Raw genomic sequence first — 27,164 nt, 5'->3', positions numbered from 1 at the left:
TTGTGCTCATTGGTTGCTTTATGTATGAGACCAAACCAAACAAAGGCCTTCGATTGACTGATTTCAAATGAATTCAACCCTCAACCCTCAATGATGAACAGCATGGTATAGATGAGGGTGGGAGTGAGGTTGTCTGTAGGTATGCTTCATTGTACTGTATTGTTCTGTATTGTACAAATAATAATAATATGCCACTTAGTAGATCATTTTATTCAAAGCAACTTGCAGTACAGTGGGTGCATTCCTTTTTTCGTATGTGTATCTGATCCCCTTTGGGAATTGAACACACAACTTTACCAATACCAGCACCAAGCTTTAATAATAGGACCACACACACAACACCCTGATGTCTACTTACACATTTCATCTCCAGTTCGGTGAAGAAGCGTCCGGTCATGGCCATGCGGAGGGGGATAGTGAGGATGAGAACGAAAGGCAGGGCCAGGGAGGCCGGGCTGGACTTGACGATCCACAGCACTGCAAGACACACCACCTGGATGGCTGTGTATAGGTGCATCCTGCCCGTTGACACCTAGTGCAAGTATGAATAGGGCGAAAGGGAAATCTGATTCTTATTTATTTACTAATACCATCTCCTTTTTGAGGGAGTCCTAGCCAATACACAAGAATACAGAGGCATGCAGCGTTGATATCGTAATCTGGTAATCTGACCTACAAAAACAAACACATCATAACCAAAATATGACATCTTTCCCATGGCGTCTTGATCTAGTCTTTAACTGGTTGTAAGAGTCCAGTTGGTTGTAATCTGGTTATATTGCCTCTTCTCAACCAAAAAACAGTTTATAACTAGAAAATGGTGTCATAAAGACGTCACATCATATGCCACATTTTGCCCAGATCCCTGATACAGTGGGCATACTGTGTCAGGGATTTGCTGTCTGTTAATATACCCTGGTGGCGTAGGGCTCGTTGGGGTGGTATTTCTTGGGGACGAGCAGGAGCAGAATGCGATCCCACAACTGGATCCCGTTGAGCGAGGTGATTCCCATGTAGAGGAAGATCCCGAACAGAGCCGTCATCGGAATCATCTTCAGGATGGGCTCCATGAGAATGGACAGACCTGGATACAAACAGGTATTAATTAGCTTTGTCAATACAGGTGAAGGATGAAGATTCCCCTAAACACTGATGGGGTCAGTTTTGCATTTCCCCCACTAATGGTTAAGGTTAGGATTGGGGGGTGAAAATGATCCTAGATCTGTTTTCACCTAGGGAAAACAATACTACTGTCACGTTCCTGACCTGTTTTCTGTTGTGTGGTATGTGTTTAAGTGGTCAGGGCGTGAGTTTTGGGTGGGTAGTCTATGTTATGTGTTTTCTATGTTGGGTTAATGGGTTGCCTGGTATGGCTCTCAATTAGAGGCAGGTGTTTGGCGTTTCCTCTAATTGAGAGTCATATTAAGGTAGGTTGTTTCACATTGTTTGTTGTGGGTGGTTGTCTTCCGTGTCTGTGTATGTTGCGCCACACGGGACTGTTTTCGGTATGTTTGTTCGTTCGGTTTTTGTGTAGTCTGTTTTTTCCCTGTTCTTGCGTTCTGCGTGTTACATATAAGTTCTTAAGTTCAGGTCAGTCTACATTGTTTTGTTACTTTGTAAATCATTCCAAGTGTTTGTTTTCGTGTTTCGTCGTCTGTCTAATAAATCATTATGTATTCACAACCCGCTGCACGTTGGTCGAATCACTACTCCTCCTCTTCGTATGAAGAGGAGGAACGCCGTTACAGAACCACCCACCAAACCCAGATCAAGCAGCGGGTTAACGGACAGCAACGACAGCGCAAGAAGGAGGAATGGACATGGGAGGATGTTTTGGACGGTAAGGGTTGCTACACATGGGAGGAGATCCTGGCTGGAAAGGATAGCCTCCCATGGGAACAGCTGGAGGCAGCTCGGAGAGCGGAGGAAACCGGAGAGAGGAACCTGCGTTATGAGGGGGCTCGTCTAGCACGGAAGCCCGAAAAGCCCGTGAGTACTACCCAAAAATTTCTTGGGGGGGGGGGGGGGCTAAGAGGTAGTGGGCTAAGAGGTAGTGGGCCGAGGGCAGGTAGGAGACCTGTGCCCACTTCCCAGGCTAACCGTGGAGAGCGGGAGTACGGGCAGACACCGTGTTACGCAGTAGAGCGCACGGTGTCTCCTGTACGTGTTCAGAGCCCGGTGCGGGTTATTCCACCTTCCTGCACTCGTAGGGCTAGATTGGGCATTGAGCTAAATGTCATGAAGCCGGCCCTACATATCTGGCCACCAGTACGTTTCCTCGGGCCGGCTTACATGGCACCAGCCTTACGTATGGTGTCCCCGGTTCGCCTACATAGCCCGGTGCGGGTTATTCCACCTCCCCGCACTGGTCGGGCGACGGGGAACATTCAACCAGGTAAGGTTGGGCAGGCTCAGTGCTCAAGGGAGCCATTACGCCTACACGGTCCGGTATATCCGGCGCCACCTTCCCGCCCCAGCTCAGTACCACCAGTTTCTACACCACGCACCAGGCTTCCAGTGCGTCTCCAGAGCCCTGTTCCTCCTCCACGCACTCTCCCTATGGTGCGTGTCTCCAGCCCAGTGCCTCTAGTTCCGGCACCACGCACTAAGCCACCTGTGCGTCTCCAGAGCCCTGTACGCACTGTTCCTTCTCCCCGCACTCGCCCTGATGTGCGTGCCCTCAGCCCGGTACCTCCAGTTCCGGTACCACGCACCAGGCCTATAGTGCGCATTGAGAGTCCAGTGTGCCCTGTTGTTGTTCCCCGTACTAGCCTTGAGGTGCGTGTCTCCAGTCCGGGTCCACCAGTTCCGGCACCACGCACCAGGCCTACTGTGCGCCTCAGCAGGTCAGAGTCGGCTGTCTGCCCAACGCCGCCTGCACTGCTCGTCTGCCCAGCACCGTCTGAGCCATCCATCTGCCCAGCGCCGTCTGAGCCATCCGTCTGCCCAGCGCCGTCTGAGCCATTCGTCTGCCCAGCGCCGTCTGATCCATCCGTCTGCCCAGTGCCTTCTGAGCCATCTGTCTGCCACGAGCCATTAGAGCCGCCCGTCTGTCCCGAGCCATTAGAGCCGTCAGCCAGTCAGGAGCCGCCAGAGCCGTCAGACAGTCAGGAGCCGCCAGAGCCGCCAGCCAGTCAGGAGCCGCCAGAGCCGCCAGCCAGTCAGGAGCCGCCAGAGCCGCCATCCAGTCAGGAGCCGCCAGAGCCGCCAGCCAGTCAGGAGCCGCCAGAGCCGCCACCCAGTCAGGAGCCGCCAGAGCCGCCAGCCAGTCAGGAGCCGCCAGAGCCGCCAGCCAGTCAGGAGCCGCCAGAGCCGCCAGCCAGTCAGGAGCCGCCAGAGCCGCCAGCCAGTCAGGAGCCGCCAGAGCCGCCAGCCAGTCAGGAGCCGCCAGAGCCGCCAGCCAGTCAGGAGCCGCCAGAGCCGCCAGCCAGTCAGGAGCCGCCAGAGCCGCCAGCCAGTCAGGAGCCGCCAGAGCCGCCAGCCAGTCAGGAGCCGCCGGAGCCGCCAGCTAGTCAGAAGCCGCCAGAGCCGCCAGCCAGTCAGGAGCCGCCGGAGCCGCCAGCCAGTCAGGAGCTGCCAGAACCGCCAGCCAGTCAGGAGCTGCCAGAGCCGCCAGCCAGTCAGGAGCTGCCAGAACCGCCAACCAGTCATGAGCTGCCCTCCAGTCATGAGCTGCCCTCCAGTCATGAGCTGCCCTCCAGTCATGAGCTGCCCTCCAGTCATGAGCTGCCCTCCAGTCATGAGCTGCCCTACAGTCCGGAGCTGCCCTACAGTCATGAGCTGCCCTACAGTCCGGAGCTGCCCTACAGTCCGAAGCTGCCCTACAGTCCGGAGCTGCCCTACAGTCCGGAGCTGCCCTACAGTCCGTAGCTGCCCTACAGTCCGGAGCTGCCACTCAGTCCGGAGCTGCCACTCAGTCCGGAGCTGCCACTCAGTCCGGAGCTGCCACTCAGTCCGGAGCTGCCACTCAGTCCGGAGCTGCCACTAGTCCTGAGTTGTCCCTCTGTCCTGAGCTACCTCTCTGTCCTGAGCTACCTCTCTGTCCTGAGCTACCTCTTTGTACGTAGCTACCTCTTTGTCCTTAGCTACCTCTCTGTCCTGAGTTGTCTCCTCTATTGTGGAGGGGCCTTAGTGAGGGTTCCTGGACCATGGTTGGGGGCGAGGGTCGCCACTCAAAGGACGCTAAGGAGGGGGACAAAGACAGTGGTGCAGTGGTGTCCTCGCCCACCGCCGGAGCCGCCACCGCGGACAGATGCCCACCCAGACCCTCCCCTTGAGTTTTAGGGGTGCGCCCGGAGTTCGCACCTTGAGGGGGGGGGGTGTTCTGTCACGTTCCTGACCTGTTTTCTGTTGTGTGGTATGTGTTTAAGTGGTCAGGGCGTGAGTTTTGGGTGGGTAGTCTATGTTATGTGTTTTCTATGTTGGGTTAATGGGTTGCCTGGAATGGCTCAATTAGAGGCAGGTGTTTGGCGTTTCCTCTAATTGAGAGTCATATTAAGGTAGGTTGTTTCACATTGTTTGTTTTGGGTGGTTGTCTTCCGTGTCTGTGTATGTTGCGCCACACGGGACTGTTTTCGGTATGTTTATTTGTTCGGTTTTTGTGTAGTCTGTTTTTTCCCTGTTCTTGCGTTCTGCGTGTTACATGTAAGTTCTTAAGTTCAGGTCAGTCTACGTTGTTTTGTTATTTTGTAAATCATTCCAAGTGTTTGTTTTCGTGTTTCGTCGTCTGTCTAATAAATCATTATGTATTCACAACCCGCTGCACGTTGGTCGAATCACTACTCCTCCTCTTCGTATGAAGAGGAGGAACGCCGTTACAACAACAGTATAAAATGGGCCACTATCTATCAATAATACTGCAAAAAGGACACAGTGAACAGTTACTGTATTGTGTGTGGCAGTGGAGGCTGGTTGGCGGAGTTATAGGGAGGAATGGCTCATTGTAATGTCTGGAATGGAATCAATGGAATGGTACTAAACACATCAAAACCATGGAAACAATGTGTTTAACTCTGTTCCATTTATACCATTCCAGCCATTAAAATGAACCCGTCCTCCTATATGTCCCCCAACCAGCCTCCCCTGGTTTATGGCTATATCCTATGTGTATGTTTCTCAAGGTTTTTGTATTTAGTCAGTGGTGTAAAATATTTAAGTAAAGCTACTTTAAAGCACTACTTAAGCAGTTTCTTTCTTGGTATCTTTACTTTACTGTTTATATTTTTGACACATTTTACTTTTACTCCACTACATTACTAAAGAAAATAATGTCCTTTTTACTTAAAATATTTTTCCTGACACCTAAAAGTACTCGTTACATTTTGAATGCTTACCAGGACAGGAAAATAGTCCCATTCACGCACTTATCAAGAGAACATCCCTGGTCATGCTTACTTCCTCTGATCTGGTAGACTCACTAAACAGTGTTGGAGTGTGCCTTAAAAAAAAATCTAAAAAGTGTGCTTCCTGATTTGCTTAGTATAAGGAATTTGAAATGATTTATACTTTTACTTTTGATACTTAAGTATATTTAAAACCAAATAATTTTATACTATTACTCAACTACTATTATACTGAGTTACTTTCCTACTTCAGCCATTTTCTATTAAGGTTTACTTTTTTACTTTTACTCACGTATGACAATTGGGTACTTTTTCCACCACTGGAATTAGTAAACATCGGGTCATGTACTCTGCATATGGCAGGTGATAATCAGACAGCTATATCTTTGTACTTGTTCCCCTGAAAATATGGTTGTTTATTGCCATTTCGAAAGGTTGTTTCTGTGGTGATTTTGACTTCGAAAGGAAACCGAACATAGTGTACAAATTATTTTCGTGGCTCCTATGGTTATTGTTATACCTTACAACCAGGGCTCTTAAGTGGTACCATTTTGGTCGCATATGCTCTTATATATTTGGCTGTGCGACCTGAAATGTAATTTTGGGAGCACCAGTGGGGCCAATTTTTTAAAACAAGTTAATAATTGTTGTAATGATTAGGCTTCACTGTACCGTTGTTCCAGAGTTCTCTAGAGCAGGTATGTGGTCACCTGTTCGTCGAACATCTCATTCCAAAATCATGGGCATTAATAGTTAAATGTAAATGTAAATATAGTTGGTCCTCTCTTTGCTGCTATAACAGCCTCCGCTCTTCTGGGAAGGCTTTCTACTAGATGTTGGAACATTGCTGCGGGGACTTGTTGGGCGATTAGTTTGCATTCTGGCTCGCAGTTGGCATTCCAATTTATTCCAAAGCTGTTTGATGGGGTCGACACCGATCTCGACAAACCATTTCTGTATGGACCTCACTTTGTGCCCCTACCTTTTGTAAAGGTATATGTGACCAACAGATGCATATCTTATTGCCAGTCATGTGAAATCCATAGATTAGGGCCTAATGAATTATTTTCAATTGACTGATTTCCTTATATGAACTGTATCTCAGTAAAATCGTTGGAATTGTTGCATGTTGCGTGTATCTTTTTGTTCAGTGTAGATCTGTCATTCTCATTGAAAGGAAGTCTAAGAAGCAGTAGATCTGTTCCATGAGCTCTATTTCTATACTTCCCATTCTTAAGTTTTGTTTTTGCGTATTTTACTTTCGGTTTTGTACACCAGCTTCAAACATTTAAAAATGCTATATTATAATTCACAGGGGTACGCGCAACGCCGTCGGAGGTACGCCAAATAAAAATTTGATTCAAATTCTTCTTTTCAAACAGTACATTTATATTTTACAACGAGGCTATACATTTGGGTGAGTTTTTTTCTCGCCTGAGTAGCCTCGTTTCACTAGCAAAAATAAAATCAAACCATCTAGTGTTCAGCGAAATAACAACACAATGTCAAATACAGGTAGCCTAGTCAAACAATTAACATCCAATCACATTAACCGTTACTCTCTCACGGGAAACCTTCACTCTTAAGCAGACATTTAGAAACGAAACATGACAAATTGAAAAATAAGCCATGGGAGTTTTTTGAGCGAGAATAAACATGACTTTTGAGTAGTAAGACATGTATAAAATCAACAGATACCATTAATAAGAAGGGGCTAGAAGCGTCTTATATGGTGAGCTACCGAGTGACTAGGACAGGCAAGCCCCATACTATTGTGGAGGACTTAATTCTTCCTGCTACTGCGGATATGGCTGGAACAATGCTGGGGGGAAAGGCCAAAAAAACTATACAGACAATGCCTTCATCAAACAACACTGTTTCACGACGCATCAGTGACACCGCAAGAGATGTTTAGAAACAATTACTGCTTCGCATACAAGACAGTGAATTATATGCGTTACAGCTGGATGAGTCAACAGATGTGGCGGGTCTGGCACAGCTCCTGGTATGTGTCTATTATGTTTTTGGGGGATCAATTAACTTCTCTAGGATAGGGGGCGACATTTTCACTTTTGGATGAATTGGTGCCCAAATTGAATGGCCTCGTACTCTGTCCTAGATCATATGATATGCATATTATTATTACTATTAGATAGAAAACAATCCGAAGTTTCTAAAACTGTTTGAATTATATCTGTGAGTAAAACAGAACTCATATGGCAGGCAAACTTCCAAACAGGAAATGAAAATTCTGAAATGGGTCGCTGTGAAAGTCATCGCCTATTAAATTCTCCTATATTTATGGATCTGTATGCACTTCATAGGCCTTCCACTAGATGTCAACAGGCAGTAGAACGTGGAATGAAGCATTTAGCTTGATGTGGGACCGGATGAGAGCCATTGGAGTGACTGGTCAGGCAGATTGCCAGTTCTTGGTCACGCACACTGGGCATGTGATGTCCTTCTCTGCCATGGGTTATATAGACATGAAGAAATGCTCCGTTTGGGACGTTATTGGATATATATGAGAAAAACATCCTGAAGATTGATTCTCAACTGAGTTTGACCAGTTTATTCGATTTGTAATATCACTTTTTAAAGTTTTCGTTCATTAGCGTAAATTTGTATGGACACGTGAACTACACATGCTAGCCAAAGTTGCTAATTCAACAGAAGTAATGGACATTATAAAACAGAACAACGATTTATTGTGGAACTAGGATTCCTGGCACCGCATTCTGATGAAAGTTCATCAAAGGTAAGGGAATATTTATGATGTAATTTCGTATTTCTGTTGACTCCAACATGGCGGAGAATGGCTGAGCGCCGTCTCAGATTATTGCATGGGATGCTTTTTACTAAAGTTATTTTTTTAAATCTAACACAGCGGTTGCATTAAGAACCAGTGTATCTTTAATTATATGTAAAACATGTATCTTTCATCAAAGTTTTATGATGAGTATTTCTGTATTTCACGTTACTCTCTGTAATTATTCTGGCTATTTTGGAGCCATTTCTGAACATGGCGCCAATGTAAAACCACGATTTGTGGCTATAAATATGCACATTATCGAAAAAAACATAAATGTATTGTATAACATGATGTCATATGACTGTCATCTGATGAAGATGTTCAAAGGTTAGTGATTAATTTTATCTCTATTTGTGGGTTTTGTGAAAGCTATCTTTGCTGTGAAAAAATGGCTGTGTTTTTTTGGATATGGTGGTGAGCTAACATAAATATATGTTGTGTTTTCGCTGTAAAACATTAAAAAAATCGGACATGTTGGCTGGATTCACAAGATGTTTATCTTTAATTATATGTACAACATGTATCTTTCATCAAAGTTTTCTGATGAGTATTTCTGTATTTCACGTTGCTCTCTGTAATTATTCTGGCTATTTTGGAGCCATTTCTGAACATGGCGTCAATGTAAAACCACGATTTGTGGCTATAAATATGCACATTATCGAAAAAAACATAAATGTATTGTATAACATGATGTCATATGACTGTCATCTGATGAAGATGTTCAAAGGTTAGTGATTAATTTTATCTCTATTTGTGGGTTTTGTGAAAGCTATCTTTGCTGTGAAAAAAATGGCTGTGTTTGTTTGGATATGGTGGTGAGCTAACATGTTGTGTATGTTGTGTTTTCACTGTAAAACATTTTAAAAATCAGACATGTTGGCTGGATTCACAAGATGTTTATCTTTAATTTGCTGTATTGGACTTGTGATTTCATGATATTATATTATATTATTTACCTGTGGCGCTATGCTAGGCTATGCTAGTCAGCGTTTCTGATGACAATGATCCCGGATCCGGGATGGGTGGTTCAGAGAGTTAAGGAAGACATCCTCTTCTGCAAACCACTGGAAACCAGGACAACATGAGAGGATATTTTTAAAGTACTAGACAGCTTTGTGACATCAAATGGACCTTGGTGGTCAAGATTTGTTGTTTTCTGTACAGATGGCGCAAAAGCCATGACAGGGGTGACATAGTGGAGTGGTAACGCGCGTGCAAGCAGTTGCTCCCGACACTACTTGGGTACACTGCAGCATCCACCGAGAGGCTCTTGCTGCCAAGGGAATGCCTGACAGCTTGAAAGGCGTTTTGGACACTACCGTGAAAATGGTTAACTTTGTTAAAGCAAGGCCTCTAAACTCTCGTTTATTTTCTGCATTATGCAATGATATGGGCAGCGACCATGTAACGCTGGTTAACAAGGGGCAAAGTACTGACACTTTTTTTTTAAATTGAGAGACGAGCTTAAAGTTTTCTTTATTGACCATCATTTTCACTTGTCTGACCACTTGCATGATGATGAGTTTCTCACACGACTGGCCTATCTGGGTGATGTTTTTCTTGCCTGAATGATCTGAATATAGGATTACAGGAACTCTCCACAACTATATTCAACGTGTGGGACACAATTGAGGCTATGATTAAAAAGTTGGAGATCTTTTCTGTCTGCATTAACAAGGACAACACACAGGTCTTTCCATCATTGTATGATTGCTTTGTGTGCAAAATACAAATAGTCTGGGTAGCCATTTGATTAGGTGTTCAGGAGTCTTATGGCTTGGGGGTAGAAGCTGTTTAGAAGCCTCTTGGACCTAGACTTGGTGCTCTGATACCGCTTGCGTGCTGTAGCAGAGAGAACAGTCTATGACTAGGGTGGCTGGAGTCTTAGGGTCTTCCTCTGACACCGCCTGGTATAGAGGTCCTGGATGGCAAGAAGCATGGCCAAGGTGATGTACTAGGGCTGTTCGTGCCTTGCGGTCGGAGGCCGAGCAGTTGCCATACCAGGCAGTGATGCCACCAGTCAGGATGCTATCGATGGTGCAGCTGTATGGTGGTGGATCTGAGGACCTATGTAAAATCTTTTCAGCCTCCTGAGGGGGAATATGTTTTGTTGTGCCCTCTTAATGACTGTCTTGGTGTGCTTGGACCATGTTCGATTGTTGGTGATGTGGACATCAAGGAACTTGAAGCTCTCAACTTGCTCCACTGCAGCCCAGTCGCTGAGAATGGGGGCGTGCTCGGTCCACTTTTTCCTGTAGTCCACAATCATCTCCTTTGTCTTGATCACGTTGAGGGAGAGGTTGTTGTCCTGGCACCACACGGCCAGGTCTCCTCCCTATAGGCTGTCACGTCTTTGTCGGTGATCAGGCCTACCACTGTTGTGTCATTGGCAAACTTAATGAGGGTGCTGGAGTCGTGCCTGGCCGTGCAGTCATAGGTGAACAGGGAATACAGGAGAGGACTGAACACGCAACCCTGAGGGGCCCCTGTGTTGAGGATCAGCATGGCGGATGTGTTGTTACCTAGCCTTACCACCTGGGGCGGCCCGTCAGGAAGTCCAGGATCCAGTTGCAGAGGGAGGTTTTTAGTCCCAGGGTCCTTAGCTTATTGATGAGCTTTGCGGGCACTATGGTGTTGAATGCTGAGCTGTAGTCAATGAATAGCATTCTCACATAGGTGTTCCATTTGTCCAGATGTGAAAGGGCAGTGTGGAGTGCAATAGAGATTGCATCACCTGTGGATCTGTTGGGGTGGTATGCAAATTGGAGTGGGTCTAGGGTTTCTGGGATAATGGTGTGGAAGTGAGCCATGACCAGCCTTTCAAAGCATTTCATGGCTACAGACGTGAGTGCTACAAGTCGGTAGTCGTTTAGGCAGGTTACCTTGGTATTCTTAGGCACAGGGACTATGGTAGTCTGCTTAAAACATGTTGGAACATGCTCAGAGTTTCTTGCCTTGGCAAATTGTGCTGTTAAGACACTGATGCCCTTTGCAACCACGTACCTATGTGAGAGTGGATTCTCAGACCTCACTAGCATGAAAACTAAATGCAAGCACAAGCTGTGTGTGGAAAATGATATAAAACTGAGACTCTCCGATACAACCCAACATTGCAGAGTTATGTGCATCCTTTCAAACACACCCTTCTCATTTTTTTTTTTTTTTTTTTTTACCCCAATTTCGTGGTATCCAATTGGTAGTAGTTACAGTCTTGTCTCATTGCTGCAACTCCCATACAGACTCGGGAGAGGCGAAGATCGAGAGCCATGGGTCCTCCGAAACACAACCCAACCTAGCCGCACTGCTTCTTGACACAATGCACATCCAACCCGGAAGCCAGCCGCACCAATGTGTCGGAGGAAACACTGTACACCTGGCGACCTGGTCAGCGTGCACTGCGCTGGCCCGCCACAGGAGGCGCTAGTGCGCGATGCGACAAGGATATCCCTGCCGGGCCAAACCCTCCCTAACCCGGACGATGCTGTGTCAATTGTGCATCGCCCCATGGACCTCCCGGTTGCGGCCGGGTGCGACAGAGCCTGGGCTCAAACCCAGAATCTCTGGTGGCACAGCTAGCACTGCGATGCAGTGCCTTAGACCACTGCGCCACCAGGGAGGCCCACACGCTTCTCATTAACCTGTGGTAAGTTATTCACAATTTTTGATGAACAAATACGTTTTTATATGCAAGATTGATAAATAAAGAGCACAATTATTGATTATTATTATACTATTATTTGTGCCCTGGGCCGATAAGAGCTCTTTGTCACTTCCCACCAGCCGGGTTGTGACAAAAGCTCACACTCATTCTTATGCTTAATAAATGTATTGTATAGTGTGTTTGGCAGGCTTACAATGATGGCAAAAAACAACATTGAGAGTGAGCTGACCCTGGTGCTAGAGGGGGTACGCAGCTGGAGGTTGAATATTTGAGGGGGTACGGGACTATAAAAGTTTGGGAACCACTGCTCTACACTATACTTGCTTGTTTTGTCACATAAACTGAAATTAGGCAAACTATTAGAATTTTAGCAACCAGGAAATGGCGGCGCGATTCCTGCGTAGTGCATCTTTAAAGTTACATTGTTAGGACAGTCACCATTTTGTTACAATACGATTTGGCACATTTTTTATATTTTCCATATATTTTAATTAAAAAATATATTTCTTAGAAATAAATTTAAATGCATTTTTTTGTATTTACCAAATATATCGATAAATGCATTAAACATATATTCTAAAATACATTATTTAATGTATTTCAGAATGTATTTTGAACTACTGTCACGACTCCGACCGAAGGTGGCTCCCCTTCCCGTTCGGGTGGCGCTCGGCGGTCGTTGTCGCCGGCCTACTAGCTGCCACTGATTCTTTCCTCCCCCTCCTTGTCTCTTTATTGGTTACACCTGTTATGCGTTTGTGGTGATTAGTTGGGCTTTATTAGACAGCCGGCCCGCCTGTTTCTTTGTGCGGGATTGTTTGTGGTAACATTTGTGTATGTTGGACACTAACGTGTTTGTTCCTGTTCGTGGGTTTTGCTGGATTGTTTTAGTCCCCGTGTTTGGGGCATTTGTTTTTCAGCACCCAGTGTTTCGTGGGGTGGCCTATGTCCGCCGTGTGTGCATTAAAGAGCACTACCTTGAACTCTCTGTTTCCTGCGCCTGACTTCACACCCACGACACCCAGATCGTTACAACTACATTAAGTCAAAATACTTTAATAAAGCACTACTTAAGTATTTTTGGCGGGTCTCTGTACTTTACATGACTATTTATATTATTGACAACTTAGACTTTTTTTTCACTACATTCCAAAAGAAAAAAATGTACTTTTTACTCCATACATTTTCCCTGACACCCAAAAGTGCTCGTTACATTTTGGATGCTTAGCTGGACAGGTAAATGGTTCAAGTCATGTACTTATCAAGAGAACATCCCTGGTCATCTGTACTGCTTCTGATCTGACGGACTCACTAAACAAACATGCTTCGTTTGTAAGTGGTGTCTGAGTGTTGGAGTGTGCCCGGCTATCCATAAAAAAAGAAAAGAAAATGGTGCCGTCTGGTTTGCTTAATATAAGGAATTGGAAATGATTTATACATTTGCTTTCGATACTAAAGTATATTTTTGCAATTACATTAACTTTTGATCCTTAAGTATATTTAAAACCATATACTTTTAGACTTTTACTCAAGGAGTATTTTACCTGGTCACCTTTTACTTGAGTCATTTTCTATTAAGGTACAGTATCTTTACTTTTACTCAAGTATGACAATTGGGTACTTTTTCCACCGCTGTGATCAAGTAGTGAGGTCACTCACCGACGAGCAGAGCCACCAGAATCCCACTGACCCTCTGCTCCACAACCTTCTCGATCTCCGGCTTGGGCCCCTTGCTCATGACCGTGAGGGCGTTGGCGTGGGTAACCGAACGCACGGTGGTGGCACTCAGCCACGGCACGCCAAAAATGGCACCAAACCCGCCCATGCCCACCAGGATGAGGAGGTCCAGATGGAAGCCAGATCCCTTGACCATCTTCCTCTCCGGCTTACTCACAATCAGACTGACAAGGAAGAAAATAAAGGTTTGGTTATGGGTAAAGGTTAGGGGTAAGTATTGTGTATCTATGGCCTTGTCCAGAAACAATCCTTAGAAACAAATGTGTAGGAGATGGGGAATAGGGGTTTTGGACAGGGCCATCATAATGTAACCCTGTCCAGAAAAAACAACCTAGCCCCTACAACCTACAGTAGCCTTTCTGAGGGCAAGGTGGAGATACAAGCATATTGCTCTCTGTGTATGTTTTCCACAATCAATTATTATTCCATATCTCAGTTACTTTTGTAACTGAAATTTCTATCCAATGACTTATTTCACAATCACACAATTTCACTTGTAAATGGCCTGATTTACAAGTTAAATAACCAGATTTTTGGCAAATGGCCTGATTTTAAACTGTAAACGTTGTAAATCGCCTGATTACTGATTGACAGCCGTCACTCACGTGGTGATCTGGGACTCGAGGAAGATGAGGATGAAGACGAGACAAGCGGGCACACAGCAAGCGAACATGACCCACACGGGGAAAGTCTTGTGTTCGCCAAACGGGTTGATGAGCCAACCTCTGGCAGCAGGGTTTGACACCGTCAGACCCTTGGGTACTGCCAGTTTCTAAGCAGGGAAAGACACCAGTTAGGGTGGCGAACTTTTAATTAATTTGATCTATTCCTACCTCAGGTAAGTTACGCTTATTATGCTCAACTCACACTACAAGTTTATTCTATAACAAAGTGAATTTATACTTTAGTTGAAAGTAGGGTTGAAAATACTTTATAAAATATGGTTTAGAATTTTGTGTAGTCTGAACATTTCCAGAAATGTCATAGAAGTCATAGAAATAAGGACTTAGCTTGAGTGCCAGTCTGTTTGTGCCACCATACCAACATGTTTGGTCCGACAATGACAGAGCAATGGAGTTGGAAAGAGCACAAACATATCTGAGACCAGGCTAGCAAGGACTAACCTGGGTGTACGCATCCTCTATGTTGATGTCCACAACACACATTAAGAAAATAGCAATGGGCACCCCAAAGTCCCCAATCAAGCGCCTGATCTGAAAGGCAGACAAACACATAACAACAAAGCTTGACAAGTGTATCTGACTGGTTCCAACGCTAGTGCCGAGTACCCTGTCTTATAATTTAAAGTGCTTATAGCACTTGAATAATTTAATTGAGTTGAACTTTATTGATCCCCAATCCGGGAGGGGATGGGAATGTAAAAAACATTGTTAAAACTAAAGATACAAGCCCTATTGAAAGGAAACCATGCTACAATTGAAATGAGTCTGTTGACGTTATCCTCAATGTGTGCATTGTTGTATTCAAATAGCTGAGGCCACTTTAAATGTACATTAAATTGTTGAATAAACATGTATTAATTAATATCATTACCTTTCCAGGTAGGAAGGTCCCGTTCTTGAACTGGCGCAGGAAGAAGGCGATTAAGAAGCATCCAAACATGAGGCACATGGAGAGCAGGGCCGTGTTGGGGTAGGCCCGGTCCAGGATGTTGACTGTGGTGGTGGTGTTGCCCGTGCTGTTGTCATACAGGTGGTTGTGGATCACCACTGGGTGCCATGGGTCCTCCACCGTGTTGTTGAGGTGGTCGTAGTTCAGGATCAATGGGTGGGCCTTGAAAATCTACAGACAGCGATTGGATGAATGTTGATTGTGCTTTTTGAAAAAGCTGTATTTACATTCCTGTTTTTCAGCAAAAACAATGATTTATTTCTCCGGTCCTTTGAGTCAAATACCAGTAATGGATATTGAAATAAATTTAAGAGAGAGCAATATGATTGGAGACAGTGGAGTAATGTAACAGTAATGACAGTGTAATAATGTAATGTAACAGTATTGACAGTGGAGAAATGTAATGTAATGACAGTGGATTAACGTAATGTAACAGTAATGACAGTGGAGTAATGTAATGGAAAAAATAATGACAGTAGACTGAATTAATGTAACATTAATGACAGTTGAGTAGTGTCATGTAACAGGATGGACAGAGGTGGGATGGTGATGTATACCCTGCCCAGCTTGGCGAAGGTCTCATAGATGAAGATGAGGGAGATAAGGATGGAGAAGATCTCCTGGGTGAAGCGGGAGATGAAGCGGACCAAGAAACTGCCCTCGAACGCCACGATGACCACCACGATGACTACCAGCCACACGCCCACCCACACACGCCCGACAATGTACTCAATGTCCTGAGACTTACAGAACTGAATGGAATGGAATGGAAAGACCCCAGGTTATTGCCAGTGGTCAGTGATATTTAGTGGTATTCTACATATACTGTAGTCAAAGCGATATGTGAAAATGATGTGAAATTTTTCATAAAAACATGAAACTTAGTACACTTCAACAGTTTGGAGCCCTGAACATTTTCAGATATGGATCCATCGCAAAAACAACTCAGGACAGCTGTGGTGGCCATTTTCCATTCCTACATAACCAAATAATGTATTTTACCTCATATCTCCAAAACCAAACATAATAACGTAAAATGTTCTATGTCTTCTCCTATGTTTACAATGATGCCATGCACAACTTCAAAAATCACTGCAGGCGGCCATGGTGGCCATTTTGCTATTCCGCCACAACCACCTGGCTCCATATTTGAAAATAATCAGGGCCCCAAACTGTACAAGTGTACCAAGTTTCATACTTTTATTAAAAAGTGAATATATCACCTAGAATTTGGCACATATTGCCTGGACTAATAGGACATGCCGTATGCACATCTTTAGCATTCTCATATGACCATTTACTATTCATCATACATTTCATTAAATATGATAAAACAGATATGACACCATATACATAACAGAAAGAAAAAAACACACTAACAAAAACACTTGAATAAGATGCATCGTTGCATGCACGATGGAATACCAGTTTTATCTCGATCAGATATAGAGACCCATAGCTCTTTAGTCATTTTGCAGGTGCTGCGTTACAAGAGGAGTCACTCACGGCAAAGAAGGCCTCCTCAAACACCAGAAGTGGGCCTGAGAAGCCGATGACCAGGACTGGCTGGGCTGCGATGCAGCAGAAAATGACTCCCTGGACACAGGTGGAGACCAGGAGCTCAGACACACCCATCATGTTGTCCACCTTATCAGCTGAAGTAGGGAAGTGGGAAAGGAGAGGTTATGGCGTTACAGACATGGGTTTGAATAGTATTTGTTTTCTTTCAAAATATTTTAGTTGCATTAGATTGAGCTTGCCTAACCCAATGGAATAGTCCCCAAAGTACAAATCACACCCATCTGGCACACCTGACAGGCTCACTCTGACACATAGATAACACGAACACACATGTATATACATACACACACACACACACACACACACACACACACACACACACACACACACACACACACACACACATACATACATACATACATACATACATACATACATACATACATACATGTGAACACGTAATCAAGCATGTACAACACACACACAGACAGTATTTACCTAGCAATCCTCCGAAGGTGACGGCAGGGGACAGGGCAGCGAAGTAGATGAAGATGATAGCGGCGAGTACTTGAGCGTTGAGGGCATCGGTGAAGTCACTCACATAGTGCTCGTAGCGTCTCTTCGCATCTCGTATCATCCCGCCGAACGGCCGACCCGTACGAACCAGAGGATCCTCAGGAGCAGGCCCAGATGGTTTGGAAGCTAGGAAAAGATTATGTATAGCTAAGCTGGGAAGGTTTGGAGTATACAGTACCAGTCAAAAGTTTGGACACACCTACTCATTCAGGGTTTCTCTACATTTGTACTATTTTCTACGCTGTAGAATAATAGTGAAGACATCAAAACTATGAAATAACAAATATGTAATCAAATATATTTTAGATTTTAGATTCTTCAAAGTAGCTCCCTTTGCCTTGATGACAGCATTCTACACTCTTGGCATTCTCTCAACCAGCTTCACGAGGAATGCTTTACCAACAGTCTTGAAAGAGTTCCCACATATGCTGAGCACTTGTTGGCCTCTTTTTCTTCACTTTGCGGTCCAACTCATCCCAAACCCTTTCAATTGGTTGAGGTCGGGTGATTGTGAAGGCCAGGTCATCTGATGCAGCACTCCATCACTCTCCTTGGTCAATTAGCCCTTGCACAGCCTGGAGGTGTGCTTTGGGTAATTGTCCTGTTGAAAAACAAATGATAGTCCCACTAAGCGCAAACCAGATGGGATGGTGTATTGCTGCAGAATGCTATGGTAACCATGCTGGTTAAGTGTGCCTTGAATACTACATACAATCACAGACAGTGACACCCGCAAAGCACCCCCACACCTGCTCTTTCATGCTTCACAGTGGGAACCACACATGCGTAGATCATCCGTTCACCTACTCTGCGTCTCACAAAGACACGGCAGATGGAACCAAAAATCTCAAATTTGGACTCATCAGACCAAAGGACACATTTCCACCGCTCTAATGTCCATTGCTCGTGTTTCTTGGCCCAAGCAAGTCTCTTCGTCTTATTGGTGTCCTTTAGTAGTGGTCTCTTTTCAGCAATTTGACCATGAAGGCCTGATTTATGCAGTCTCTCATGAAAAGTTGATGTTGAGATGTGTCTGTTACTTGAACTCTGTGAAGCATTTATTTTGGTTGCAATCTGAGGTGCAGTGAACTGTAATGAACTTGTCCTCTGCAGCAGAGGTAACTCTGGGTGTTCCTTTCCTGTGGTGGTCGTGAGAGCCAGTTTCATCATAGCGCTTGATGGGTTTTACGACTGCACATAAGGAAACTTTCAAAGTTCTTGAAATATTCCGCATTAACTGACCTTTGTGTCTTAAAGAAATTATGGACTGTCGTTTCTCTTTGCTTATTTGAGCTGTTCTTGCCATAATATGGACTTGGACTTTTACCAAATAGGGCAATCTTCTGTATACCACCCCTACCTTGTCACAACACAACTCATTGGCTCAAACGCATTAAGAATGAAAGAAATTCCACAATTAACAAAGCACACCTGTTAATTGAAATGCATTCCAGGTGACTACCTCATGAAGCTGGTTGAGAGAATGCCAAGAGTGTGGAATGCTGTCATCAAGGCAAAGGGTGGCTACTTTGAAATATAAAATATATTTTTATTTGTTCAACACATTTTTGGTTACCACATGATTCCAAATGGGGCGGCAGGGTAGCCTAGTGGTTAGAGCGTTGGACTAGTAACCGAAAGGTTGCAAGTTCAAATCCCCGAGCTGACAAGGTACAAATCTGTCGTTCTGCCCCTGAACAGGCAGTTAACCCACTGTTCCTAGGCCGTCATTGAAAATAAGAATTTGTTCTTAACTGACTTGCCTAGTAAAATAAATAAATATATGTGTTATTTCATAGTTTTGATGTCTTCACTATTATTCTACAATGTAGAAAATAGTAAAAATAAAGAAAAACCCTGGAATGAGTTGGTGTGTCCAAACTTTTGACTGGTACTGTACTTCTAATAAAAAATATTTAAATTAGAGAGGAACACTGATATGATTTTTTGGGGGGGAAAAGGTTACAGTTGAAGTTGGAAGTTTACATACACTTTAGCCAAATACTTTTAAACTCAGTTTTTCACAATTCCTGACATTTTATCCTTTCCCTGTCTTAGGTCAGTTAGGATCACCACTTTATTTTAAGAATGTGAAATGTCAGAACAATAGTTAAGATAATGATTTATTTCAGCTTTTATTTCTTTCACCACATTCCCAGTGGGGCAGAAGTTTACTTACACTCAATCAGTATTGGTAGCGTTGCCTTTAAATTGTTTAACTTGGGTCAAACATTTCGGGGAGCCTTCCACAAGCTTCCCACAATAAGTTGGGTGAATTTTGGCCCATTCCTCCTGACAGAGCTGGTGTAACTGAGTCAGGTTCGTAGGCCTCCTTGCTCGCACACGCTTTTTTAGTTCTGCCCACACATTTTCTATAGGATTGAGGTCAGGGCTTTGTGATGGCCACTCCAATACCTTGACTTTGTTGTCCTTAAGCCATTTTGCCACAACTTTGGAAGATTTCTTGGGGTCATTGTCCATTTGGAAGACCCATTTGCGACCAGCTTTAACTTCCTGACTGATGTCTTGAGATGTTGCTTCAATATATCCACATAATTTTACTCCCTCATGTTGCCATTTATTTTGTGAAGTGCACCTATCCCTCCTGCAGCAAAGCACCCCACAACATGATGCTGCCACCCCCGTGCTTCACTGTTGGGATGGTGTTCTTCGGCTTGCAAGTGGCCCCCTTTTTCCTCCAAACATAATGATGGTCATTATGGCCAAACAGGCCTTGAAATACATCTACAGGAACACCTCCAATTGAATCAAATTATGTCAATTAGCCTATCAGAAGCTTCTAAAGCCATGACATAATTTTCTGGAATTTTCCAAGCTGTTTAAAGGCACAGTCAACTTAGTGTATGTAATCTTCTGACCCACTGGAATTGTGATACAGTGAAATAATCTGTCTGTAAACAATTGTTGTAAAAATGACTTGTGTCATGTACAAAGTAGATGTCCTAACCGACTTGCCAAAACTATAGTTTGTAAACAAGAAATTTGTGGAGTGGTTGAAAAACAAGTTTTATTGACTCCGACCTAAGTGTATGTAAACTAACCTAACCCTAGGAAGCTCTTTGCCACCTTCTCCTCCCTCCTGAATCCTCCTCCCCCTCCTCCCCCCTCCTCCCTCTCTGCTGATGACTTCGTCAACCATTTTGAAAAGAAGGTCGACGACATCCGATCCTCGTTTGCTAAGTCAAACGACACCGCTGGTTCTGCTCACACTGCCCTACCCTGTGCTTTGACCTCTTTCTCCCCTCTCTCTCCAGATGAAATCTCGCGTCTTGTGACGGCCGGCCGCCCAACAACCTGCCCGCTTGACCCTATCCCCTCCTCTCTTCTCCAGACCATTTCCGGAGACCTTCTCCCTTACCTCATCTCGCTCATCAACTCATCCTTGACCGCTGGCTACGTCCCTTCCGTCTTCAAGAGAGCGAGAGTTGCACCCCTTCTGAAAAAACCTACACTCGATCCCTCCGATGTCAACAACTACAGACCAGTATCCCTTCTTTCTTTTCTCTCCAAAACTCTTGAACGTGCCGTCCTTGGCCAGCTCTCCTGCTATCTCTCTCAGAATGACCTTCTTGATCCAAATCAGTCAGGTTTCAAGACTAGTCATTCAACTGAGACTGCTCTTCTCTGTGTCACGGAGGCGCTCCGCACTGCTAAAGCTAACTCTCTCTCCTCTGCTCTCATCCTTCTAGACCTATCGGCTGCCTTTGATACTGTGAACCATCAGATCCTCCACCCTCTCCGAGCTGGGCATCTCCGGCGCGGCCCACGCTTGGATTGCGTCCTACCTGACAGGTCGCTCCTACCAGGTGGCGTGGCGAGAATCTGTCTCCGCACCACGTGCTCTCACCACTGGTGTCCCCCAGGGCTCTGTTCTAGGCCCTCTCCTATTCTCGCTATACACCAAGTCACTTGGCTCTGTCATATCCTCACATGGTCTCTCCTATCATTGCTATGCAGACGACACACAATTAATCTTCTCCTTTCCCACCTCTGATAACCAGGTGGTGAATCGCATCTCTGCATGTCTGGCAGACATATCAGTGTGGATGACGGATCACCACCTCAAGCTGAACCTCGGCAAGACGGAGCTGCTCTTCCTCCCGGGGAAGGACTGCCCGTTCCATGATCTCGCCATCACGGTTGACAACTCCATTGTGTCCTCCTCCCAGAGTGCTAAGAACCTTGGCGTGATCCTGGACAACACCCTGTCGTTCTCAACTAACATCAAGGCGGTGACCCGTTTCTGTAGGTTCATGCTCTACAACATTCGCAGAGTACGACCCTGCCTCACGCAGGAAGCGGCGCAGGTCCTAATCCAGGCACTTGTCATCTCCCGTCTGGATTACTGCAACTCGCTGTTCAACTTTCCCAAGTTCTCTCACGTCACCCCGCTCCTCCGCTCTCTCCACTGGCTTCCAGTTGAAGCTCGCATCCGCTACAAGACCATGGTGCTTGCCTACGGAGCTGTGAGGGGAACGGCACCTCCGTACCTTCAGGCTCTGATCAGGCCCTGCACCCAAACAAGGGCACTGCGTTCATCCACCTCTGGCCTGCTCGCCTCCCTACCTCTGAGGAAGTACAGTTCCCGCTCAGCCCAGTCAAAACTGTTCGCTGCTCTGGCACCCCAATGGTGGAACAAACTCCCTCACGACGCCAGGTCAGCGGAGTCAATCACCACCTTCCGGAGACACCTGAAACCCCACCTCTTTAAGGAATACCTAGGATAGGATAAAGTAATCCTTCTAACCCCCCCCCCTTAAAAGAGTTAGATGCACTATTGTAAAGTGGTTGTTCCACTGGATATCATAAGGTGAATGCACCAATTTGTAAGTCGCTCTGGATAAGAGCGTCTGCTAAATGACTTAAATGTAATGTAAAATGTAAACTTCCGACTTCAACTGTATGTTTTTTTTTATCAAAGGGAGACCTCCAACTACAAAATAGGTGCTATGGATGCAAATGGGTTTTTGCAACACTTATGTATGTGTATGCTCATGTATTGATGCTATTTTAATTCCTTCTAATCCATTGTATTATTGTAGAATATGTTAATGAGCCTCCACCCACATTTGCGGGGCTTCAAGTCCAGACGTAACACGGGGTCGGAGGGACGGAGCCTCTCCTGCAGCAGTTTCTTCTGGAAGCCGATGATGGACTGGAGCATCGCCCCGTCCTGGATCTCCGTGGGAGGGATCACGATGCTGCAGTCCATAAAGTCAGCCACGGCGTCCATCAGCTCCCGTTCGCCCTGCGCTTGGAACGCCGCCTGGTTGAACACCTGGGATAGAGGGAAAAGAAGAGAGGGGAAAGAAATGGGGATGTGAGAAAGTATGAGGATGATGTCTAGTGTCTTTTTGTATTGTTGTGAAGTTATATACTTTGGGCCTGTTTCCCTGACACAGATTAAGCCTGGTCCTGGAATAATTAACATGCTCAATGGAGATATTGTTTTGCATTTCTCCTAACTGGAGAGTGTATCATGGTTGTAGTCCTCGAAACACCCATATTTTACAGACATGTACTGATGCTGGTTAAACAATGTGTCATGAATCCCGTTTTTGATGATTACCATTTCCTGTTTACCTGCTCTCATTTCCTGTACAGTTTCGCTCATCTCCACTTCCTGCTCTTTCATTGGACCTTTTAATTTGCTAACTCACTTTGTCGGCCATGAGTGCTGCCATTGCGCGGCCGGTTTCGTGGTAGTCCATGTCACTCTTGGTAGGGCCCACCAGGATAAAGACGAAGCGGACTGGCACTGGGGCCTCCAGGGCCGAATCCAGAACCTGAGCCTCCTTCAGACGCACAAATGCCACTGTGGGCCTCTCCAGGAAGTCCAGAGCTCCTGGTACACATACACACACAAACAAACATACATAAGCGTACATAGGTATGACACAGGATGTTGGTGGCACCGTAATTGGGGAGGACTGGCTCATAGTAATGGCTGGAACGGAATCAATGGAATCGTATCGAACTCATCAAACATACAGTATGGTTTCCATGTGTTTTATACCATTCCATTCCCTCCATTCCAGCCATTATTATGAGCCATCCTCCCCAATTAAGGTGCCACCAACCTCCTGCAAGGTATGAGTATGCATAAACATAGACAGGCATGAAGATGCGTGCACACACACAAACACACACACACACACACACACACACACACACACACACACACACACACACACACACACACACACACACACACACACACACACACACACACACACACACACACACACACACACACACACACACACAGTGTACAGATAACCAATTCAGATTTGCACTTACCAACAAGTACCATAGAGGCCTCTACAGTGTCAGTTGCATCTCTCTGAGGAAAGAAAAGTGATGTGTTTTGTATTTAGTCGAATCAATTATCTAAAATGGCTGTTTGAACACATTGACATTGAATTTGTGTGTTTTTAAATGTTGGTATTGTTGATCTATTACTGTTTAGGGTGACTGCTGGCTGAATGACCCATTACACGTACCCTCTCTTTGACAGAAAATGTCTGCATCTCCGCCCCCACAACCAAGGGTTGGCTCTCTACTGCGGTTTGGCTGGGGAGAGAATCACACCTTATATTCATGTACTGTATGTATAGCTCACAGAAAGGCATATGCCTAGGTAATGTAACAGGTCCCCATTCTATGTCAGTTTTAGAGTTACAAGCAGGCATACACTCAACTGGTTTAACTGGCCCCTGGTCTGTCCCTAACAGCTGTGGTCAGGGGCATTTTTAAAAATGAGTATGTGTCACGCCTGCTCCCGCTATCCCTCTCTGGAGCTCGAGGGTGCCAGGCAGCCTTTCATTACGCACACCTGTCACCATCGTTACGCACATCAGCGCTCATTGGACCCACCTGGACTCCTTCACGTTTTTATTGACTTCCCTATATCTGTCTGTTTCCTCTGTTTCATCCCCGTGTCAGCATTATTGTCATTTCCGTTTCCCCTGTTCAGACGCTGTCTGTAGTCTGTTCCTGTTCGTGGTCCTTAAATGTTCACTCCCTGTACCTGCTTCTCGTCTCCAGCGTTGATCCTTACAGAATGCTGACACCCCTATACGAAGCCTCAAGGAGGTTTTTTGTTTTTTGTTTTGTTGGTGACGTCGGGTCTGGGTGCCATCGCCAATGGAATCGAGGGTGACTCAGCTGGCTTCTCGGGCTTCCACGCCTTAGCTAGCTCGAGAGGTTTCCTTGCCCCGGTTGGGTTGGCAGGCTCCCATCCCACGTCATGCCTCAGCCAGCCCATCAGGCTCCCACGCCTCAGCGGGATCGTCAGGCTTTCACACTTCAGCCGGCTCTCATGGCTCCCATGCCTCTGCCTGGTCGTCGGGCTTCTACTCCCCCAGCCGGCTTGTCCAACGCCCATGCCTCGCCCGGCCCCTCAGGCTCGCCCTGGTGTGATGCCGGGTGGCGTCCCTAGAAGGTGGGTACTGTCACGCCTGCTCCCACTCTCCCTCTCTGGCGCTCAAGGGCGCCAGGCGGCCTTTCATTATGCATACCTGTCACCATCATTACGCACATCAGCGCTCATTGGACTCACCTGGACTCCTTCCCGTTTTGATTTTCTTCTCTATATCTGTCTGTTTCATCCCCGTGTCAGCATTATTGTCATTTCCGTTCCCCCTGTCCAGACGCTGTCTGTATTCTGTTCTTGTCCATGGTTATTAAATGTTCACTCCCTGTACCTGCTTCTCGTCTCCAGCGTCGATCCTTACAGTATGGCTTTATTTCTACTACTGCATATTGAATGACTGTCATTCATATTCCATTCACTTAACTCAATGTAACATCAATAGGTTTAGGCTACTACATGATACTCAAATTTGCCCTCAAACCATCATGAGGTTGCTACAACCTAGCCTTCAAATGAAAGTTTATAATGTGGGTGCATCCGTCGGGAGACGAATTGGAGTAATCAAGGTGACAGACAGTGACACATTCAATACCACCTTGCACATTCTTGCCTGCTTCTAGCTGATCTGGGGTGTAATCATTAGTCCAAACTGTTGCAAAAAAACAGAGAGTTTCTATTGAACAAATTCAGGTATGTCCCTCCCCATTTCGTTCCGTTTGCTTCCGTTTAAGGAACGTTTTGCAACAGAATCGGCGGAATGAATACACCCTGATCACCTGCGTATAGAGTTCACTTTCATAGCAGCCATATGTAGCATCATCACTTCGCTCGTTGTATAATTCCTTTTCGAATCTACATGCTCTCCTCCTCTCACCTTTTCCCTTCGCTTGTGGACTTCATTGCACAACAAAACAGCTGTCTGACCAGGCGCAAAACCCTCTCCAAGCCAAACCTTCATATCATAACCGTTAGCTACTACACAGCCTACATAATTTTCACCATATTAATGTTATTGTCAACAAACTAAAATTAACGCGTTAGTAAACTCACAATCCAATCCATGTGTACAATCATGCAGTACAGCGTACAGCAAGCAGTTTAGCATAAATTAATAAAACCTCAAGTTTACCTTGACTTGGAAGAGTTGCAGTGTTGGAAAGCCTTGGTCCGCTAGCTAACATAAATAGCATTCCTCTCTGAGTCAACTTGTTGAGTAGGCTAAATTAGCTGCATTAGCTAAGTAAGTGACAGGTTAACAAGGAAGAAATAAGTACAACAAAATATAGCTAGCTTTCTCTCTGTCTCTGCTGCTTCTCCTTCATTTTTGAAGAAATGTATTTTCCCAAAACTGTTCAACTATTGTTTTTCTCTCTCTTTGAATCAACTACTCACCACACTTCATGCACTGTAGTACTAGGTAGCTGTAGCTTTCAGTAGATTCTCTGATTCTTTGATTGGATGGGCAACATGTCAGTTCATACTGCAAGAGCTCTGATAGGTTGGAGGATGTCCTTCAGAAGTTGCCATGATTCCTGTGTAAGTCTATCGAAGGGGGTGAGAACCATGAGCCTCATAGGCTTTGTATTGAAGTCAATGTACCCAGAGGAGGACAGAAAATACCTGTCCTCAGGCTACACCATGGTGCTACCCTAGAGGGTGCTTTTGAGGCTACTGTAGATCTTCACTGCAAAACCATGTGTTTTAGCAGTTATTTGGTGTTGTGAATATATTTAGTATAATTTTATCTAAAAATAATAACTTTTTGAAAATAAAAAAATAAAAATCACTGAGTGGGATGCTCCTCCCCTTCCTCCTCACTGGTCCCTTAGTTAGTATTTATATGGACAGTGGTATGGCTTGGCTTTGAACCACCTCCGATACAAAGACCTGAGTAGGACTTTACTGTGACAGACCATCTGAACCCATTGCGCTAAAGCCACTGCGCCTCCCGGGTGGCGCAATGGTCTAGGGCACTGCATCGCAGTGCTAGCTGCGCCACCAGAGTCTCTGGGTTCGCGCCCAGGCTCTGTCGCAGCCTGGGCGCGATATCCTTGTCTCAGTATGTAAAATGTAATAAAATGTATGCACTCTACTGTAAGTCACTCTGGATAAGAGCGTCTGCTAAATGACTAAAATGTAAAAAAAAAAAAAAAAAGTAAAATGTACTTAGACAGCAAACACAAGTCTTCAAGTCTTAGGCAAGGTGACTAATCATACAAGCGTAGCTTAGTGCACACTTAGTGAACTTTACCTGCGGTTTTGGAGCAGGGAACGGAGTACCCCATCCCGATCGCTGGGCCTGATCTCTTTCTTGCTGATCAACTCGTCCACTATCTTCTCAGCGATGTCGGAGAGACTGCGCTCCAGCCGGTCTAGCATCACCACACCTGAACAATCCACGGGAAACATCACAGGGTGAGAGGTTGGACAGGGCCTGGGTTAAAATAAGAATGAAGGATGTAAGAGGGGTGGAAGAGAGAGCGTAAC

At 45.3% G+C, this 27,164-nt stretch overlaps 1 protein-coding gene across 1 annotated transcript in view; it reads right to left on the bottom strand.

Moving 5' to 3' along the window:
* The window catches only part of slc4a1b (solute carrier family 4 member 1b (Diego blood group)), a 45,991-nt gene that overhangs the window by 2,996 nt on the left and 15,831 nt on the right, over nucleotides 1–27,164 (bottom strand). Inside the window, exons 4-17 of the mRNA XM_055921897.1 lie at nucleotides 26,929–27,064; nucleotides 23,806–23,875; nucleotides 23,603–23,645; nucleotides 22,963–23,147; nucleotides 22,370–22,580; nucleotides 17,204–17,407; nucleotides 16,691–16,839; nucleotides 15,742–15,936; nucleotides 15,107–15,355; nucleotides 14,677–14,766; nucleotides 14,158–14,324; nucleotides 13,475–13,716; nucleotides 915–1,084; nucleotides 359–532 (exon numbers count right to left, since the gene is read on the bottom strand). Coding sequence (XP_055777872.1) covers nucleotides 359–532; nucleotides 915–1,084; nucleotides 13,475–13,716; nucleotides 14,158–14,324; nucleotides 14,677–14,766; nucleotides 15,107–15,355; nucleotides 15,742–15,936; nucleotides 16,691–16,839; nucleotides 17,204–17,407; nucleotides 22,370–22,580; nucleotides 22,963–23,147; nucleotides 23,603–23,645; nucleotides 23,806–23,875; nucleotides 26,929–27,064 — 2,285 coding nt within the window. The remainder of the gene's footprint in view (nucleotides 1–358; nucleotides 533–914; nucleotides 1,085–13,474; nucleotides 13,717–14,157; nucleotides 14,325–14,676; nucleotides 14,767–15,106; nucleotides 15,356–15,741; nucleotides 15,937–16,690; nucleotides 16,840–17,203; nucleotides 17,408–22,369; nucleotides 22,581–22,962; nucleotides 23,148–23,602; nucleotides 23,646–23,805; nucleotides 23,876–26,928; nucleotides 27,065–27,164) is intronic.

This window comes from Salvelinus fontinalis, chromosome 1 (assembly GCF_029448725.1).
Source record: "Salvelinus fontinalis isolate EN_2023a chromosome 1, ASM2944872v1, whole genome shotgun sequence".
Classification (NCBI taxonomy): Eukaryota; Metazoa; Chordata; class Actinopteri; order Salmoniformes; family Salmonidae; genus Salvelinus; species Salvelinus fontinalis.
Note: the sequence above shows the minus strand (reverse complement) of the source record. Positions and strands in the feature narration are given on the sequence as shown.